This window comes from Penicillium expansum (assembly GCF_000769745.1).
Source record: "Penicillium expansum strain MD-8 chromosome Unknown contig69, whole genome shotgun sequence".
NCBI lineage: Eukaryota > Fungi > Ascomycota > Eurotiomycetes > Eurotiales > Aspergillaceae > Penicillium > Penicillium expansum.
The window spans coordinates 211,901-229,229 of NW_015971392.1; the positions used below are offsets into that span (position 1 = coordinate 211,901).

The following is a 17,329-nucleotide window of genomic DNA, read 5'->3' on the forward strand; positions in this document are numbered from 1 at the left end:
ACAATAACAAAATGCGAACCAAAACGCCAACGCCAACGCTGAATGTTGAATCGAATCACTATCCCAACGCATGGATCCAGATGTTGAAAGCAAGGGAAAGCGTGGATCATGATGGGATCAAGTATCACTGTCATAATGACCAATGATCGAGAGTGGACCGAGTGGTTAAGAGGTCGTAGCTGACTTCTCGATTGCATTAAGCGGCGTGAAGACGTTGCAAACCACACGCAGTTTGGTCAACATCTCATCCCATTCGCCCTCCGCAGTGCTGAGTGTCGTAATGGCACCACCGGCGCCGATTCGCCAGGTCTGCTGCTTATTCTCGGTATAATCTCGACCGCCATAACAAGTGAATGCCGAGCGAATTAGAACCGAGAAGCTTCCACCTCCGCCAAGGTCCAGGAAGCCCATCACACCGGAGTAGATGCTACGCTTGCGATTCTCAATAGTGCGAAGATGCATGCAAGAGCGTTCCTTGGGCGCACCGGTCATGGAGCCCGGTGGGAGGCACCGCTGGAGAGTGGTCAGGCCGTGGACGGACATGTTGGGGGTATTCAGCTGGGGCATATGTCGCACAGCGAAACCAGGGTGGTTGGGGCGGATCTTGCCCTTGATGTGGGTAATCATTGAGTAAACTCGGCCGTAATCTGCAACTTCAAGCAGCTTCTCGACATGAACGCCACCTGATCCGCAGATGCCGTACAGATCGTGCCGGATCAAATCCGCGATCATTAGGTTCTCGGCCATCTCTTTCGTAGAGCCGAGAATCTCACAGGCCTTCTCCATGGTCATGCCCGGTGATTTTCGGACAGTGCCCTTCATTGGCTTCATCTCCAGTGTTGATTCACGGTCCCAATTGAGGAAACACTCTGGACTGCTGCTGGCGATCTTTGTATCTCCTAAATCTGCGAAAGCGCTGAACGCAGCTGGGTTGTATGTTTTGAGTCGTCTGTACAACTTCCAGGGGAATATCACGCGATCCGACTCCGCTTCTGGAACTGGCAAGGTGATCGACGTCTCAGATGTGAGGCATAGTTCATAAGATTCACCGGCTTCCAGCTCCGCTTTGCAGGACTCAATTTGCCGTTTGTACTCCTTTTCCTCGGGGAACTGAATTTTGCTTTCCCCGAGAATTGAATCTAAGCCTTGATCCGCAGATGTATCATTACCACTGTCTGAGAATATTTGCAGCTGCTGCAGTGTCTCATCAAGCCAGCCAGCATCATTATCGCGAGTGGATTGAATAACAATGGCACCAGTAGTATTATCAACCACGATGCTTCTTTCACACCACAGAAGGCTGACATCGGGTGGATCCGCAAAGGAAGAATTAGATGGAGATTCCCCGGTGCTAGAGGGCTTTGGTGACTCAGAAGCTTGCGCATGACCTGGGTGGGGAAGACAGGTGAGGCCAAGTTCGTAGGAGAGATAACCCAGGAAGCCACCCCAGAATGGCACCTGAGAGTTCCCTGAATCAACTTTCTTCATTTCCATCAAATAACGCAAGGCATCCCACAATTGAGCAACGGTAAGATAACTCTCAACCTCTTTGCAGTCGCCATACAGCTGGAGCAATCGAAGTTTATGTGTCTCAACATTGTATTCAAATCGCCATGAGCTAGGACTCAGCACCGAAGCGATGCTGTATTGGCCATTAGATTGGAAAAGGACTGCTGGCGAGCCTGGTTTGTTGAAAATTTCACTTATAGCTTCTGCGGTCAAGTCAGGCCGGTGAAGGGACCGGGAAGCCGAAAACTTTGAAGTTGTCTTGCTCCAGTTGAGCATTTCATAGGCAGCATCGGGGAATGGACTGGGGGCTGTCAAGGGACTGATGACTGTGCTGGGAAGGGAACAATATCCACCGCGTCCAACAATCTTGTTGTACCCAAGAGCCATCCTCCACCAATTTCGGAGAAGTGCCTTGCAGGCATTGATTTCTGATTTGCAGGACTCCGGGTGGAATTGAACACCCCAGAATGGCTTCTTAAGATGACGGACTGCCATGGGTATCTGTACTTTCGGGCGATCCTTTAGAGACAGCCAAGCCAAATATTCCAAATCGGGTGATGTTGAAGCAGCCGAGTTGGCATAGAGTGAGTGGTAAAGCGTCACCTCTACCTCGGGTAGATGCTCAAAGATGTCCTTCGCTGATGTGGATATCTTGTGGATCTGTCCATGAATCGGGTACGGGAGCCGCTCGATAGGAACGCCGTGATGAAGGCAAAGGCTTTGGAAACCGAGACAGATACCAAAAACGGGAAGGAGCTCCGACTCGTGAAGGTTCCAGATGTCTCTCATGATACCGACATCAGTCGGCACATTGGGGTCTCCTGGTCCTGGTCCAAGAACGACGGCTTCGTAGTGCTGGAGAAACTCATTCATATTGGAATCGGGCCATTCTGAGTCGATGGTCATTACTGTGACTTTGACCCCCAGGGTCTCCTCCAGCATAGCGACAACATTGTAGGAGAATGAGTCATAGGCATCGACATAAAGTACACTCTTGGTCGAGGAGCTGGGATCAAGTTGTGGCACTGTGGTTTCAATGTTTGACGCATCCCAATCACCTAGCATTGGTGCCATGGTGACGTTGGGGTTTGATGGCGGAATGTACCGGATAATTCCGATGATCGCGGAACAAGCTTCGGGATCAAATAAAATGCAAGAAATTAAGGCTCATTTGCATATGAGGATCTTCAATAATCTTCAATGTTTAGCCTTGAATTAGCTGCTCGGAACGAGTTTGCCGCTTATCTGATCGAACGAGATTGAAGAGTGGCAATATGCTCAGAACATGTCCCAATGAGGAAAATAAAAAAAGATCTTTAGAAGTATAGCTTTCAAATGACGATGTTGACTATACAATCGGAGATGTAAGTGAGCTAACAATGCATTGTCGTTGAGGCAAGGAAGAAAAAAAATTTAAGGTTGGAGATAAATTGAAAGGTCAAAAGCGGGTACCGACGGAAGTTTCACCGATGTGGCAATGGGAGGGCAATGGGGTTTGATATCGGAACTTTTTAGGAGAATAAGATTGAGTTTATTTAACTTAAAGACCTTAGACAGTAAAAACATCGGTGAGAAGAATAATGTAATATATCATATAGTACTCATTGTTAGCTGGAAAAATTATCTCTAGCCCCAAAGTTAGACCTATAGATAAACATTATTACTGGGTTGTCTCATCCTACCTGTATATACATCGACGAGCCATCGCATAACGCTAGCCAGAAAGAGCTAGTAAACGTCAGACTAGAGAGAACGAGGAATAAATGACTAAAGAGTGCATGATACCTGTCAGTTTCAGCCTTACAACAGTCGACTGTATGTTGTAGACGAGTATGAAAATCCTGCGAGATAAGGCGCTAATAGACCATAGACACATTGCTTTTTACAGAAATTTCTTTTTACGAGATTGGGGGAACTTCCACGTCTACATATTCACAGAGAAGATAACCAAAATTGCTGGCAAGGCTAATGCATTTTACATGCAAAAAGAGAGGGTAGAGGGTATCCAAGAGGCAAAATATCAAGTGTGTCCAGGTTGAGGAGCCGGGGTTGGCACCTGCAGCGAAGCAAGCTTGACAGCAACCTTCGGGAAATATTGCGCCACAAAGCCCTCGGTGTAGTAACTGTGCGCAGAGCTGTGATCTCCGACCAAGTTGTGCGCCAGCTCATGGCAGAGAATCACCCACCAATAAACAATGGCATCGGCCCGATCTGGGGTCACGCTCTTGAGTAGCTCCTGCTCCTGCAAAGACTGGAAGTAGAAGTAGTTGCAGAAAATACTGCCTGCGCGGTTGAATGCGATCGTCTTGCCACCAGGGTCATAGAAGATGGTCAGGCTATCGGCCCGCATCGAGAAGATCGTACCACAGTCAAGGAGGACCGAGGCGAAGATATTAAACCCGACACGGTTCTTCGCAAGGAAGGCAGATCGCTCAGTGACTGCCTTGGTGAAGAGGACATTCATGCCACTGGCAGGAAGCGTGGCGACGAATTCCAGGTCGTGGCTTGGGCGCTCGTCACAGTAGGACTTGCTTTCTTGGATTTGGTTTGTCTCTGGGCGACTGTACACGTCGGAGGATCCGTGAGGTCGGCACGCTTGGACAGCGGAGAGAAGCTCAGAGTTTAATCGGTGCGGTGAATTGGCGTTTACAGATTGCTCGGGCCGTTTTTGCTGAGTCTGGGGGTCGTTAGGAGAGTAAGGCGGTGGCGGAGGTGTGGAAGACCCAGGAAGCAAAGAACGGGATTGTTCTTCTGTGCCAGAGTTCGAGCTGGACTTTCCAGCATCTAAGCCAAACCGTCTCGATAGATTAGCAAACATGTTTCGCACTGGTATCCTCTGTGAAGGAACGACATGCGGTTCCTCTGGCAAGCTCTTGTCATTTTTCGGTGACTCCGGGAAAACGCCAGGCATCGAATGCTGCGCCTGTGGTTCGGGGCTTTCTTGCTCGGCCCGCTGAGAGTCACGCTGGGATTGACCCGCTGCCCAGGCAGCTTCTTTCTCCTGCAAGACCCGCCTCTCCTGCTCGACCTGTTTCTGGCGCTTATCTTCCGCGATCCGAGCTTCTTGGGCTTTTTGCCTCAGAATACGTTCCACGTTGTAACCTCGAGCTCGGAGTTCTAAGAGATCGGTCTTCAACAGCATTTCCAGTGTGAGGGTCGAGTGCAGCTTAGGTCGCTTCAAAAGCAACTGCACTAAGGACTGACTGATCTCATACAGGTCGTATCGATCCGGACAGATGCACATGCTCACGCCCTTGGCCAGCTGTGCGACAATCGCATTTTTTTTCTGCGTTTGCGACACCCGACGTCCCTTTAGCGACCTCGTAAGACTGATCGAGGTCACAACGTGGACTTTGAAGGAGTCTTCCAGCCATCGGGAACCATGCAGAACATAGTCTGCGGGCTGATCATGCAAGAAAAGCCGCGTACGTTCTAGGATCAACTTCTCCAGCTTATGTGCAGGGGTTTGATCAGAGGCGATGTTGCCAATTCGTGCTTGTTCTTCAACAATTTCACTTAATGCTATAGCCCCAAGAGCAGCGTAGAAGTCCTCCAATGCCTCTTCTTGCGGGGCGGCAAGAATGTGCTCTTTGAAGAGGTTGAAACTTTGGAAATCGTCTACCACGACAATGTCTTTGGCAGAGGCAAGACTCCATTCTTTGATGTCCATATCATCCTCCTCATCATGGAATTCCTTCACAGACGACTTTGCTTTGCCGCCATGCTCTGACGCAGTGGGCGGGATGTCTCGACTGGCAAGAAGGAATTTTGCTCCCCGCATTTCAGCGAAAAGATCCCTATCCTTCTTCAGCATCGGGAGCACCTCCGCGAGGGTTCTGAGAAGCATAAGGTATTTCTCAGAACTTTGGAATGCAGCAGATATGCGTGCGGGCTCTTTGACCAGCATGCGTGCAATCTCAATCTTAGTTGGTTCTCGTTTTGAGCCGATCGCCATGAGGAAGAGGTTCGCCTCCTGTCCAAAATTGACAAAGTCAAATATGTCCTTGTAGTCCTCTCCTTCACCAAGATAGCACAGCCTGGGGGTCACAAGCCGGTGTTTAGCTCCCTTCTCCGATTGATCCCGGATGGGGATTGGGATGATAGGAGCTTGACTAATGTAGTTTATATCTTGCTGTTTTAGATCGCCCACCCTGCCTGCCAGGTATTTAAACACGATCCGTGCGTCCCTCTGGGTGGTTGGGGGCTGCTTCGCGAGAACTTGAAGACAGTCCGTCATGGGAGGGTGAGCCTTGACTCCCAGTCTAGAGGCATGTGTGTGGAGATTGTTTCTGAGAAGTTTGAAACCGAATAACGCAGCACCTTCATCGGTAAAGCACTTCTTCGGAACACTTAGGCTATCAGATCCTTCAATGGGAAGGAATGGCACTGTCACCGCACTGATCTCAAACGCAGCATACTCATTTGTGTAATACTCGCTGAGGAAATATGACAGAGCTTTGCTTGCCCGGCTATCTTTCGCGGTGCTCCCGGTTGACATGAGCATAACTAGTTCAACAGCTGGTGGGTAGCTCTTGAGCCCCATCATCGTGAGAAATTTACCCTCGTTGCTGTTGCGGTTATAGATACCCGGCCATTCGATAATCGGTAAGCCGAGAGCTCGGAGTGCATCCTTCGGCTCATAAAGCTCGGAAATCTTGTGACGGGTGCCTTCAGCGCCGCTCCCACTTTCAGCGGTACATATGCTTGTCCCTTTTAATCTCTGGATGTCGCTCGTGGGGATGTCCTCTCGTACAGAGGCGAGATATCGGATGAGATCAACGTGACTCCATTTCTTAGACGCAGGACCTTTTACATCACTAGAGACTGGGGTATTGATCAAACGATCAAAGATCACACCAAGCTCCACGGTTTTGCGAACTCCAAGTTGGACCAAGAGTTTCTCCTTGACACCATTCAGGCCATGGACCACAGGCAGGTCGTCAAAGAGACGCACAGAAGCAAAATATGTTTGCCCAGGTTGTTTCATTCCAAGTTTCGTGGGGATCACAGTCTGAGGTTGAAGTTTCGCGACAACACTTTGCTTTGAGGCTTGACTCAGAGTTTCCCACTGTTTTGACAAAACAGGCAATATCTGTCCCGCAAACGTTGCGGACTGCGTAATATCTTGACCAATCGAGAAAATATTGCGGTCTCCGCAATTTTTGACGATCCAGCCAAGCCAGGGAACGATTTGCAGCTCGACCCAGCCAAGTGCCTCCAATTCATACTTGTCCAAAGATTTGGTGAACCGGAAAGGTATCACGTTCGGTGGTACAGGTAGTTCCGCCGGAATGCGCTGAGGGTTCAAAAAACAGCTGATGTCCGCAAAGATAATCAAACGAGTGGGAATCCCTTCTTTGTCCTCGTCATTAGCCACTGCTACGCGTAGTAGACTCTGGACCGAAGACCTATCAAGCTGACCGGCGACTGTTTTACGGCCCAGCCATGAAATGAATTCAAGGACTTGGTTGGATCGTAAAGTATTAGACTCTAATTCGCGCTTGATGTCTGATACAGTTACTTCCGTGACCAACCCGAAATCTGTCAGCCGTTTGACAAAATCTTTAGCACCCTGGACAAACTCTACAGGCAATGCAGGAATTGTGTCCATGAAGCTGAGATCTTTGGGTGCGATGCGCGTTTGGTGACTGGGGATAACACCGCAGGTGGAAAGGACCTCAATAGATGCATTCGTGTTGCACATCCAGAATGCATCTTCGATTGTCTGTCCCAAAACAGATGATGGGGTAGATTCACGGAAAGCAAATTGATTTGCAGTATGAATGGCCTCTGGTAGTACATCCACAATGTCTTCTTTCCGAATCTTAGACGAGCGCGATGGTCCAACTCTGGAAGCGAGTTTCGATTTTATGGCAGCCATCTCTGCCGACCAAGCGATTCGACAAACAATTCCAACTGCGCGCAACATCTCGAGATTCCATTTGCTGATGTACCGGGTGTTTAAATCTATGCTCTCTCGCTCCACGGTAGGAATGACAGATGGAGCAGAGACATGAGCATTTAAGCCAGTTGTCTGCTGTGTAGGGAATCCAATAAAGACTCTTCCACCTTTCGAGGGTAGGATTGATGAAAGCACTTCTGACTGCGACGAGGACGCTCCACTCGACATATTGGCATCGTAAGAAGGTGTCAGGATTGCGAGGGTTGCTCTCTTAGGTGGAGGCTTCCGTGTGGCTCGTTCCAATTCTTTGCTCAAATCTCTACTGATAGAGGGTTGAAGCGATGCCGTGTTGATATGCAAAAAGACCGATGCCGAGAGCATGGTGTTCATGTTGCTTGAGTCTTCCTGGTGCTCGGGTTCGTTCTGGGCATTGGATTGTTTTTCAGGTGTACCTTGCGTAAACTTAGAGAAGAAACTCTTTAGCGAACTGGTTGTATCACGAATGTTATCAAGGCGGAACAAGCTTGCATTGGGATTCCATTCCACAATTCGCATCCATGAAGCGTCGACCTGAGCAATTTCTCGAGTGACATTGACAATTTTCATCAAACCTTCTGTAGTTTTAGTGTCAATGTCTCTAGGAATCGGGACATCGACGCTAGGAGCGGTCTTTTTTGATAGCCGCAGAAGGTTCCAATCATCCAACCAAAGTTCAATCTCTTGCAATGAGACAAACGTCAAGCTACTTGACAAGAATTGACAGAGCTGCAGCAACGATGGGACTGGGGAGGAATCATTGCGGTAGTCTAAGACAAAAGTGGTGTCTTGACTTGCGGCATCGCCGAGGTCCAGTCGACGGGTAAACAAGGCATTCCCCTTCCAGTAGAAGGCCATAGCTTGGTTACCAGAGGACACAAACGGCTCCTCGCAATCATCAAAAACACTATAAAAGCCCACTCCAAATGCGCCGATCTTCGTTTCATCTGGATTTCCGTCTGCGATCCGCTTCAATCTTCCCCAATCTTTCTCACTGAATGCAGCGCCGTTGTTGGAGATCAGAAGACGTCGAAGAGTGTGATTCGTGATGGTATGTTTCAGATGTGCGGTGGGATCATTTGATAAAGGTGACGGTACCGTGGTCGATGGAAGGGTCTCAAACTTGATCGTTACCTTCGTTGCAGAGGCATCGGCGGCATTTTGGATCATTTCTCGGAGGACGGTCCTAGTCACAATAAGTAGGTTAATATTTGAATCTCAAGGTAGAAGAATAACCAGGTATTACCATTTTCCGGAATATCGAGCAAGCACTTTCGAGATCAATCCTCTTGTATCGACTGTCACAGCTTCCTCATCGGCCCCAGACCCCATGGTCCGCGCCTTCAACGCGTTGAAATCAACATTCAAGGCCATCTTGAGTATGTATTCTTTTTTTTCTCTTATTATGTCCAAGCCTTCTATCTTAATCAGGCAGCGAAGTTCATGTAATGTACACCTCTTTATGAACGCAGATGAGTATTGACAAACAAGATCGAGGTTGTCTAGGCTGCCGTGGAGATTGCGGAATCGTGCGCAGTGTTCGCATAGATCGGGAAAGCCGCGGTCGAGGTCAAGAAACCAAAATTTGATAGAACGCTGAGCAGAGGTTTAATTTCGATAAAGACTAAGAAACGAACAAAACAAAGGAAGATTATTCGGTGAGAGAAGGGCAGATATTTGGAGACCGCGGAGTTTACGTCGGGGTTATCTATCTTATCGGCTATATAATTGCCATCACTCTCCGCCTTTCTCCCGTGTATCATGTCCGTGTGTACACATTCATAGGGGACCCCGGACCCGCTTCTCGTCCAGTCATTCGCAATCTCCCCTATCGCGTGACGCCCGGAAGCTTGCCTTGGTAATTGTGCGGATGTGGGCTTAATAAAATCAATCGCTCTTAACTGACAGGATGGGTGTTGACCCTCTGTCCCCAATTGCGCCCGTGCGCCTCAGAGCGCTCCTCCTTCCCATCGGCAAGATCAAGCGCTCGCGCTTTTTGAGCTTCGCTGCCCGACTACAAGCTGAAAATGTAGTCCGACTAGGGGATATTAGTCCCGATGCGCGGCCAAACAGAAGTATGCCCTATTCATCACCGCGAGAAATTTGTGGATAGTGCTACCATATATACTAACCTGCTGTTGTCTAGACATGTTCTCACCGCTGGCATTTCCTACTGGATTGATTCTTTATGACCTTACCTTCTCAGTCCCCCCGACCTCGCATCTCGAACTCTTTCCTTTTGAACTATACAGAGAGCCATTGGTGATTATTGCAATCGCAGATGGGTCCGAACTGTCTGAAAGCACTGGCGACGAGCAGAAGCACCCCACTCCCGAGGGGCTGGATCAATTATTGGAAGAACTCAGTGGGGTGAAGGAGAGGAACCCTCGGGCTTTGGTAAATCAACTCTTGGTCTTTGATCACCATGGTTTGGATAAGATCACGAATGGACCGGATAATGTTCTTTGGGTTCCTCCGCCCCAGGTCTCCAAGGCCACAACAATGAAGACAGTTCTATGCGATATTACATCTGTGTTACTCTCCGAATTGGATGGATTTGCAAAGACTATTCAAACCATACCGTCAATCGAGTCACCTAAAGCATTTTCATGGGGCCCGCATCGGAACCCAGAACTACGGCCAAGGCCAGTAGACCGACTTTTGAACCGTATGACTATGCCCGCACAGCTGCAATCGAGTCAATACGACACACATTATGGCACTCCATTGAGTTCCAACGGCAGCTCCCCAGGCCCTAGTGATCATGAGACTCCTACAACCTTTGATGAGATCACTCGGGCAATTCACCTATCCAGTCGTACAAACTCGCGCAGCAGAGCACCTTCAACAGCATCCCCGAAGGAGCATAGCCGCGATCGGATGTCTGTCAGTGGCATGAGTGCTACGGACAGAACTAAGAACCGGATCAAGGGTCGTGCCGGAGTGATCATTGGAACTCTTTTCCTGCAGGCGGGAAGGTGGCCCGATGCCCTCAAGGAACTGACCGAAGCGGTGAACAATGCCCGAGCAAGCAGCGACTACATCTGGCACGCTAAAGCGCTCGAAACAATTCTTCTCTGCCTGCTGATGTTTGGGTGGGCAGGCATGGACTTCCAGGTAAGTGAATGGCTAACATCGCCATGAAATTCCCCGGGTACCTGTACCAGATCGCTTACCTTCTTACTAGATTCCATCAGTCTTGTATCCGGTGGCGGACAAATCTTCCAAGCCTTCCCGCGACTCAACAACCCCTAGTACCGCTGGGAATAGGATTATCTCTCTACACAACCTAGCCAATCTCCTACCAGATCTCTCAAACAACATCTTAAATCTTTATACTCGCGCTGCCAATATCACAGATGAACCTCTTCCGCAGCTGGTGTTCTCAGAGACGGTGATTCGATTAGCGCGGCTGATGGTGTCAGCTCGAGTTCGCGATGGAGCTTTGGATGACAATGCTTTGAAACACATCGTGATGAATGAACACTTGGTTCCATTGGTACAGCTGGAGCTTCCTCGGGGGACTGTTTTGCTCCGAAAGTCTGAAATTGCTAATTTCTTATATCGGGCTTTGCCTCTTGCCCCTGGTGCAGACCTACCTGCAACTGACGCTGTTCCAATCATCGTGGGCGTTGTTGCTGTTCTTAACATTCTGGATCTGCCTAGAAAGAAAGCATTTATTTTGCGTGAGCTTCTTTCGGTAATGGTACCAAGTTTAGTGAGAGCACGCAAAATTGGTGCCGCGGAGGTGGGCATCCATCCCGCCGCCGGGTTGGCGTCTCTCGGCGATACCGTATTTGATGTCAACTCCCTAGACACAGGTCCCGGGAATATGGAGTCAAGTGTGCGTCTCCTTCTTGGGACCATTGGAGAAATATACGGTGTTCAACCTTCATCGTTCTCCGAATGGGAGAAGAGACAAAGCAAAACATCTGGTGTGGATGGGCTCCAGGAAGGCGCTGAATATGACTCGGTTGCTAGTATTGCCGAGCGAGCATTCCGACATGTAGTTCTTGATCGTTACGGTGACCTGAACTTGAAAATCGATGTCTTGAAAGCATGTATTAACTGCTGCGAAGCCCTTCCGGATTTCAACGGAGTTCTCCGTTTCACGGTCGAGCTTTTGCAGACTATTCGGGGAGATATGATGCTGGGTGGAGCGTACCGGTCCCCGCCGTATCTACCCCAAGACGAACAAGTCCGTCTTTTGAACAACATTAAGCGCACTGTGGGCGCAGGCACCAGACTGGGTGTTTCTGATATGGCCGCGGAGTACTGGGATGACTTCCTAGTACGTGATATCCAGTTATTGTCACTGGCAGATCCAAAAAAGCCTGTTCGGCGGTCCAAAACAGAATTGGATGCGGTTACCACAAGTTCGGACAAGGTGAAAAAGGATCCATTCCTGTACAACCCCTTCGCCAAGCCTACAAGCAAGGCATTGGAAATGCTCACTGTCGCTGAGGAACCTGCGCCGTTCCAAGTAACTCTGCAAAATCCGTACGAATTTGAGATCGAGATTGAACATTTGCGCTTAGAAAGCAGCGGTGTCTCATTTGATGCAGTGGCAGAGAATTTTGTCATTCCCCCCCTCTCTATGCAGGATATTACTGTTTTTGGGGTCGCTCATGGGGAAGGCAGCCTTCAAATCACGGGATGTATCGTGAAAGTTCGCCACTGTCGAACGCGAAGATTCCCCATCTTCAAGACATTCTGGAAACCTGAGCCTGAAGTAAAATTTAAGCGAACAGGTTTAGGTGCAAAGAAGCCTCTTACAGAGCGCCCGGTTTCCTGGAGTTCAACGACCTCAAAGGATGGCAAGGTTGATGTCAAGAAAGGTCCTGAAACATCAACATGTGAAGTCAAGGTCATCGCCAAACAACCGTCACTTATCATCGAATCTATGTCTCTATCGCAGTCGGCAATGATGGTCCTTGAAGGTGAAGTCAAAACCTTCACCATTACACTTCAAAATGCCTCTTCGTGCCCCGTGGACTTTGTCCTATTCACCTTCCAAGATTCAACCACCAAACAGCTACAGTCTGCACTGAGTAACAGGGATCTATTGCCGGTCGAGATCTACGAGTTGGAACTCAAATTAGCAACCAAGCCCGCTTTGCGATGGCGCCGTGAGGGCGGGGACCCCAATGATTGTTCGATTGCAGCAGAGCAGAAGGCAACCTTTACCGTCGACGTTCTCGGAAAGCCTGGTTTGCAAGACACAACAGTCCAGATCGATTACTCTTGTGTCGGGGCTGCCCCGGATGAATTGCCTGATATATTCTATACCCGACAACTATTTGTGCCGTTGACAGTCACGGTTAATGCGAGCGTGGAGGTCGCCCGCTGTGACGTTCTTCCGTTTAGCGGTGACTTCGCCTGGAAAAACCAGATTGAACCACCCGTCGATTCAATACAAAATCCGAATGTGCTCTCCGCCACTGACAACGACCCCTTCTCGCAAGTCCTCGGGCGTCTCGGGAATGGGGCTTATGGACCTGATCACTGTGTCGTATTGCTTGACCTTCGCAACGCTTGGCCAAGTCCTCTATCGGTATGGTTGCGCGTAAGTGAGCAAGCAATAGCAACTCTCCCACTGGATGCGACGACCAAGGATGACCTTGAGGGCAAGTACTCTGTCGACGGAGACCTCCAACCCGGGCAGGTTTGTCGGTTCGTTCTAGTTTTGCCTCGCGTATACTTAGACAACCCCCATGCCTCTATTCCTGTCGTCAACACCGGCACTCGGAGGCAATTCGTCGTCAGCGCCAACAAACTATCCTTCGAAGCCGAGGCGGCCTCGCGCGAGGCCTTCTGGTTCCGGGAAGAGCTCCTCAAGAGAGTTCTCGGAGGTTGGAAGGAACCTGCCACAGGCCGCGAGGGATCCATTGACCTGCGAAACGTCCGACTAAACAACCGTATGGTGGAAGCCATGCGCCTCGAAGATGTCGAGGTGAAATTTTCTCTAACCTCGCCATCATCTTCACCCGAGACTTCTGACGCAGTGGAGCAAACGGGCCGCTCACGCTTCCGCGTCAAGACAGACGACCTCCTCACCTTAAATGTCACCATCCACAACCGCTCCTCCCGCCCCATTCACCCCCTCCTCCGTCTCCAACCCAGCCTCCGCCACCAGCCAAACAACATCGCCCTAGATCTAACTCGCCGTCTCGTGTGGACTGGGATGCTACAACAAGCACTGCCTATCCTGCAAAGCGGGGAGTCCACCAACGCCTCCATTGGTGTCACGGTCCTCTGCCGCGGCGAATACGAGCTCGGTGCAAGCGTCGAGGAAGCCCGACTCCTACGTCCGTCTTTCGACGATGATGGTGATTCCACTGCTCGCTATAACGACGATGGTATCATGGATACCTTTGGTGCGGATGTCGTGCGGCGACGACGCATTTGGCATGCAAAGGAGTTGTGTATCATCCATGCGAGCGACTCATGATCATGATCCTAGTGTATGATTTGTTCTGTTCTGGTATTGTGTCATTTGAACATGAGCATAGACACCATATAGATCTTGTCTAGCTTCTTTGTTTTTCTTTTAGCTTAATTCGATGATGACCATGTAGCATACCCAAACACCCTTATGTACAAAGCTTTGTCTAGATACTTCCAACGCGATCGGTTTCCCAGTGAGGAATTGCAAATATATTCGAATCTGTCGATATTGATGGGCTTCTCCCAATGTTCTGATTGAGTTCGGGTGGACCTCCCGAGGTCGGCAATTGTCGACCCCCAGGCGTTTCTTCTGCTTTCTATTGGTTGAGGGTATACTCCACTATCCCCAATGTTGGATGCCGTATGATCCATGTCTTTGTCAAAATAGTGAAAAGTCACAATCCCCAAGGGTGTACTCCGTACCTTGCTATATACATATGTCCACGGAATACGCCTCCATCCAATCTAGTGCTATAGCATCAATCACATAGATAAGATCTATATATATACGGGGATTGTCTTGCCAAGTTCTAGATAACCTGGGCGTTACTAAACAGCACTAAACAGATAAGGACGACAGTAATAACCCTCATATTTAATTCCATCAAGATGTGGGAATGTGTTAAGTGGGGCTTTATCGTATTTGGGGTAACATTACAATCGCGGGCTTTTCCCCGCACTTCCCCCATTTACATAAATACCTAACCCCCATGTCCTTACTTAGACATTCACCTTCGAACTACATTCGAACTCTCTCTCTACTCGCAATCATGGCTCAAACTAACCTCCTTACTTTGAACTATAAAGGTGACCACAACAAGCATGACACCATCCATGACACCCAAAACTTCCTCGACAATGAATTGGTCACCTCCAAAACAACAACATGGATCGATGTCCACGACCCTGCAACAAACAACGTAGTCTCTCGAGTCCCAGAAACAACCCTTGAGGAGTGCAAAGCTGCAGTGATCTCAGCCCAAAATGCATTCCCCGCTTGGCGAGATACCAGCATCATGAAGCGACAAGAAATGATCTTTAAGCTAACCAACTTGGTCCGCGAGAACATGGATTCCCTAGCAATCTCCATCGTCACAGAACAAGGCAAGACCTTCGCTGACGCAAAGGGTGACGTTCTTCGCGGATTACAAGTTTGCGAAACCGCCTGCGGAATCACCACCCAGCTCCCCGGCGAAGTCCTCGAGGTAGCCAAGGATATGGAAACCCGTTCCTACCGTCTTCCTCTCGGAGTCGTCGCAGCAATCTGTCCATTCAACTTCCCCGCCATGATCCCCCTTTGGAGTCTTCCGATTGCCATCGTGACTGGTAACTGCCTGATTCTGAAGCCGACTGAGCGCGCACCAGGTGCTTCTATGATCATCGCCGAACTATGCAAGAAAGCGGGATTCCCGCCGGGTGTTGTGAACGTCATCCATGGTTCAAAACCTGCTGTTGACTTTATCTTGGATGCACCGGAGATCAAGGCTATCTCTTTCGTTGGTTCAAATAAGGTTGGCGAATATATCTACCAACGGGGCACTGCGAACGGGAAGCGTGTACAGGCGAATCTGGGAGCTAAGAACCATGCGGCTCTTCTGCCGGATAGTAATAAAAAACATGCTTTGAATGCTATCGCCGGTGCTGCGTTTGGAGCAGCCGGGCAGCGTTGCATGGCGCTGAGCGTTTTGATTACGGTTGGTAAGGCGCGCGAATGGCTCCCTGAATTGATTGAGAATGCCAAGGGATACCAGTCTGGAAGTGGGTTCAACGCACGATCTGATTTGGGTCCGTTGATCACACCCCAGAGCCGAGATCGCTGTGTAGATCTCATCTCGAGTGCGGAGAAGGAGGGTGCAACTATCGCCTTGGATGGTCGGGATCAGAAGCCTGAGGGATTCCCTAATGGAAACTGGGTATGAAAGTCCCAGCGGAAAATTTCAACCCGTCTGGTAAAGCCCTGCTAACGGTCAACTCAATAGGTCGGTCCCACGATTATCACCGGAGTGAAACCCGAGATGAGATGCTACCAAGAGGAGATCTTCGGTCCTGTGTTGCTCTGCATTGAGGCCGATACGATCAATAGCGCGATTGATCTAATCAACAGCAACGAATGGGGCAATGGCGCAGTCATTTTCACCCAGTCCGGATCTAGCGCAACACACTTCCAGAAGCGCGTTGAGTCCGGACAGGTTGGAATCAACGTCCCCATTCCCGTCCCCCTTCCCATGTTCTCCTTCACTGGTAACAAGCGAAGCGTGGCTGGAACGGGAATGCTTAACTTCTACGGCAAGGACGGTATTCGATTTTATACGCAGTGGAAGACTGTCACGTCGCTTTGGAGAACTGAAGATGCTACTGAGCTTGAGAAGCCAACTTCTATGACTTGATTTTGGTACTTGTCGGTAACTTGCATACGGCGGACTTTGAAAACATATCTTGAAATTAGGTTGGGGATCCTTGATAGGCGCAGACATTTTGGGCATTTTTAGCTCTAGGTAGGGATCATTGCATGTGACTAAGATACATAACGTATGCATCCATGGATATCTTTTTAGGTACAAACATTTTTCCTTTGAGAGGGCATGTCATAGATAATTAGCTATGTATAGAATTACAGCCAGGAATAACATTAGGCATAATAGTACGGGCCTAGGTAGTAGATATGCCGGGCTTATCACTCTATAGTATACTGACTAGCCTTACTATATTATTCTTTCTCACACGTACCATGATACATACGACCATAGGGTGTGGAAAACAGGGCTTCCCGTCCGCTCAGCCGTACTTAAGCCACACGCCGGTGAGTTAGTAGTTGGGTGGGTGACCACCAGCGAATCCTCACTGTTGTATGTTTTTATTTTTTTATTTACTATTATTGTAAATAAGTTGCGTGCGGTCTTGTGACATCTTTTTAGATAGATGTATGTGAAGGAAGGCGGTAAAAAACGCATTCTTTGTGCGGGAGACTTTTCTATGTATAACCAGGGACAATATACGAGGCCGTAAAAACCACCCACTTTTCTATGTGTAACTAGGAAAGTATATGCACAAGGTGTTGATGATATAGGCCAGCAGCTTCCTGAGGTCCTGCAAAGAGCGTTGATGGTTGGCATTATGATGAATCGTTGGCTATGTAAGGATAAAAGCTTCTTACATCCCTTCGATTCATTATCACACCACATATGAATCATGAGCCCAATGACTTCCACTATGTTAGACAATTTCACGAGGCGTTGGCCACCCTATTATCACCTAAGCCCTAAATAGCAGATTCCCAAATTCTAGATCCCCAAATCCCAGATCCCAGATCTCTAGAATCCTCCTTGATGGCGAGAATAGCACAGAGGAGATTTCCCTCGAAGAAGCCGGTGATATAAACGCCCTCCAACGATATCGATATGAAGTCCACAGCAAAATCATATACGAACCTCACCC

The 17,329-nt window shown here is 49.1% G+C and overlaps 5 protein-coding genes across 5 annotated transcripts; 2 read left to right on the plus strand and 3 right to left on the minus strand.

The window, feature by feature from the left end:
- Positions 1 to 165: 165 nt before the first annotated feature.
- pabA (aminodeoxychorismate synthase pabA) lies at positions 166 to 2,583 on the minus strand (the record flags this gene model as incomplete). The annotated part of the gene is made up of 1 exon (XM_016739911.1): positions 166 to 2,583. One exon carries the CDS (start codon positions 2,581 to 2,583, stop codon positions 166 to 168), a length of 2,418 nt encoding a protein of 805 aa, XP_016596605.1.
- A 946-nt stretch (positions 2,584 to 3,529) lies between these two features.
- Positions 3,530 to 8,821, minus strand: PEX2_026370 (histidine kinase-like ATPase domain-containing protein; the record flags this gene model as incomplete). The annotated part of the gene is made up of 2 exons (XM_016739912.1): positions 3,530 to 8,633; positions 8,694 to 8,821. 2 exons carry the CDS (start codon positions 8,819 to 8,821, stop codon positions 3,530 to 3,532), a joined length of 5,232 nt encoding a protein of 1,743 aa, XP_016596606.1.
- A 535-nt stretch (positions 8,822 to 9,356) lies between these two features.
- Positions 9,357 to 13,898, plus strand: PEX2_026380 (TRAPPII-specific subunit TRS120; the record flags this gene model as incomplete). The annotated part of the gene is made up of 3 exons (XM_016739913.1): positions 9,357 to 9,522; positions 9,594 to 10,564; positions 10,635 to 13,898. The coding sequence occupies 3 exons, from the start codon at positions 9,357 to 9,359 to the stop codon at positions 13,896 to 13,898; spliced, it is 4,401 nt and encodes a 1,466-aa protein (XP_016596607.1).
- Positions 13,899 to 14,002: 104 nt separating this feature from the next.
- PEX2_026390 (uncharacterized protein) lies at positions 14,003 to 14,266 on the minus strand (the record flags this gene model as incomplete). The annotated part of the gene is made up of 1 exon (XM_016739914.1): positions 14,003 to 14,266. One exon carries the CDS (start codon positions 14,264 to 14,266, stop codon positions 14,003 to 14,005), a length of 264 nt encoding a protein of 87 aa, XP_016596608.1.
- A 398-nt stretch (positions 14,267 to 14,664) lies between these two features.
- Positions 14,665 to 16,281, plus strand: PEX2_026400 (CoA-acylating methylmalonate-semialdehyde dehydrogenase; the record flags this gene model as incomplete). Its single annotated transcript, XM_016739915.1, has 2 exons — positions 14,665 to 15,807; positions 15,874 to 16,281. 2 exons carry the CDS (start codon positions 14,665 to 14,667, stop codon positions 16,279 to 16,281), a joined length of 1,551 nt encoding a protein of 516 aa, XP_016596609.1.
- Between the last annotated feature and the right edge of the window lie 1,048 nt (positions 16,282 to 17,329).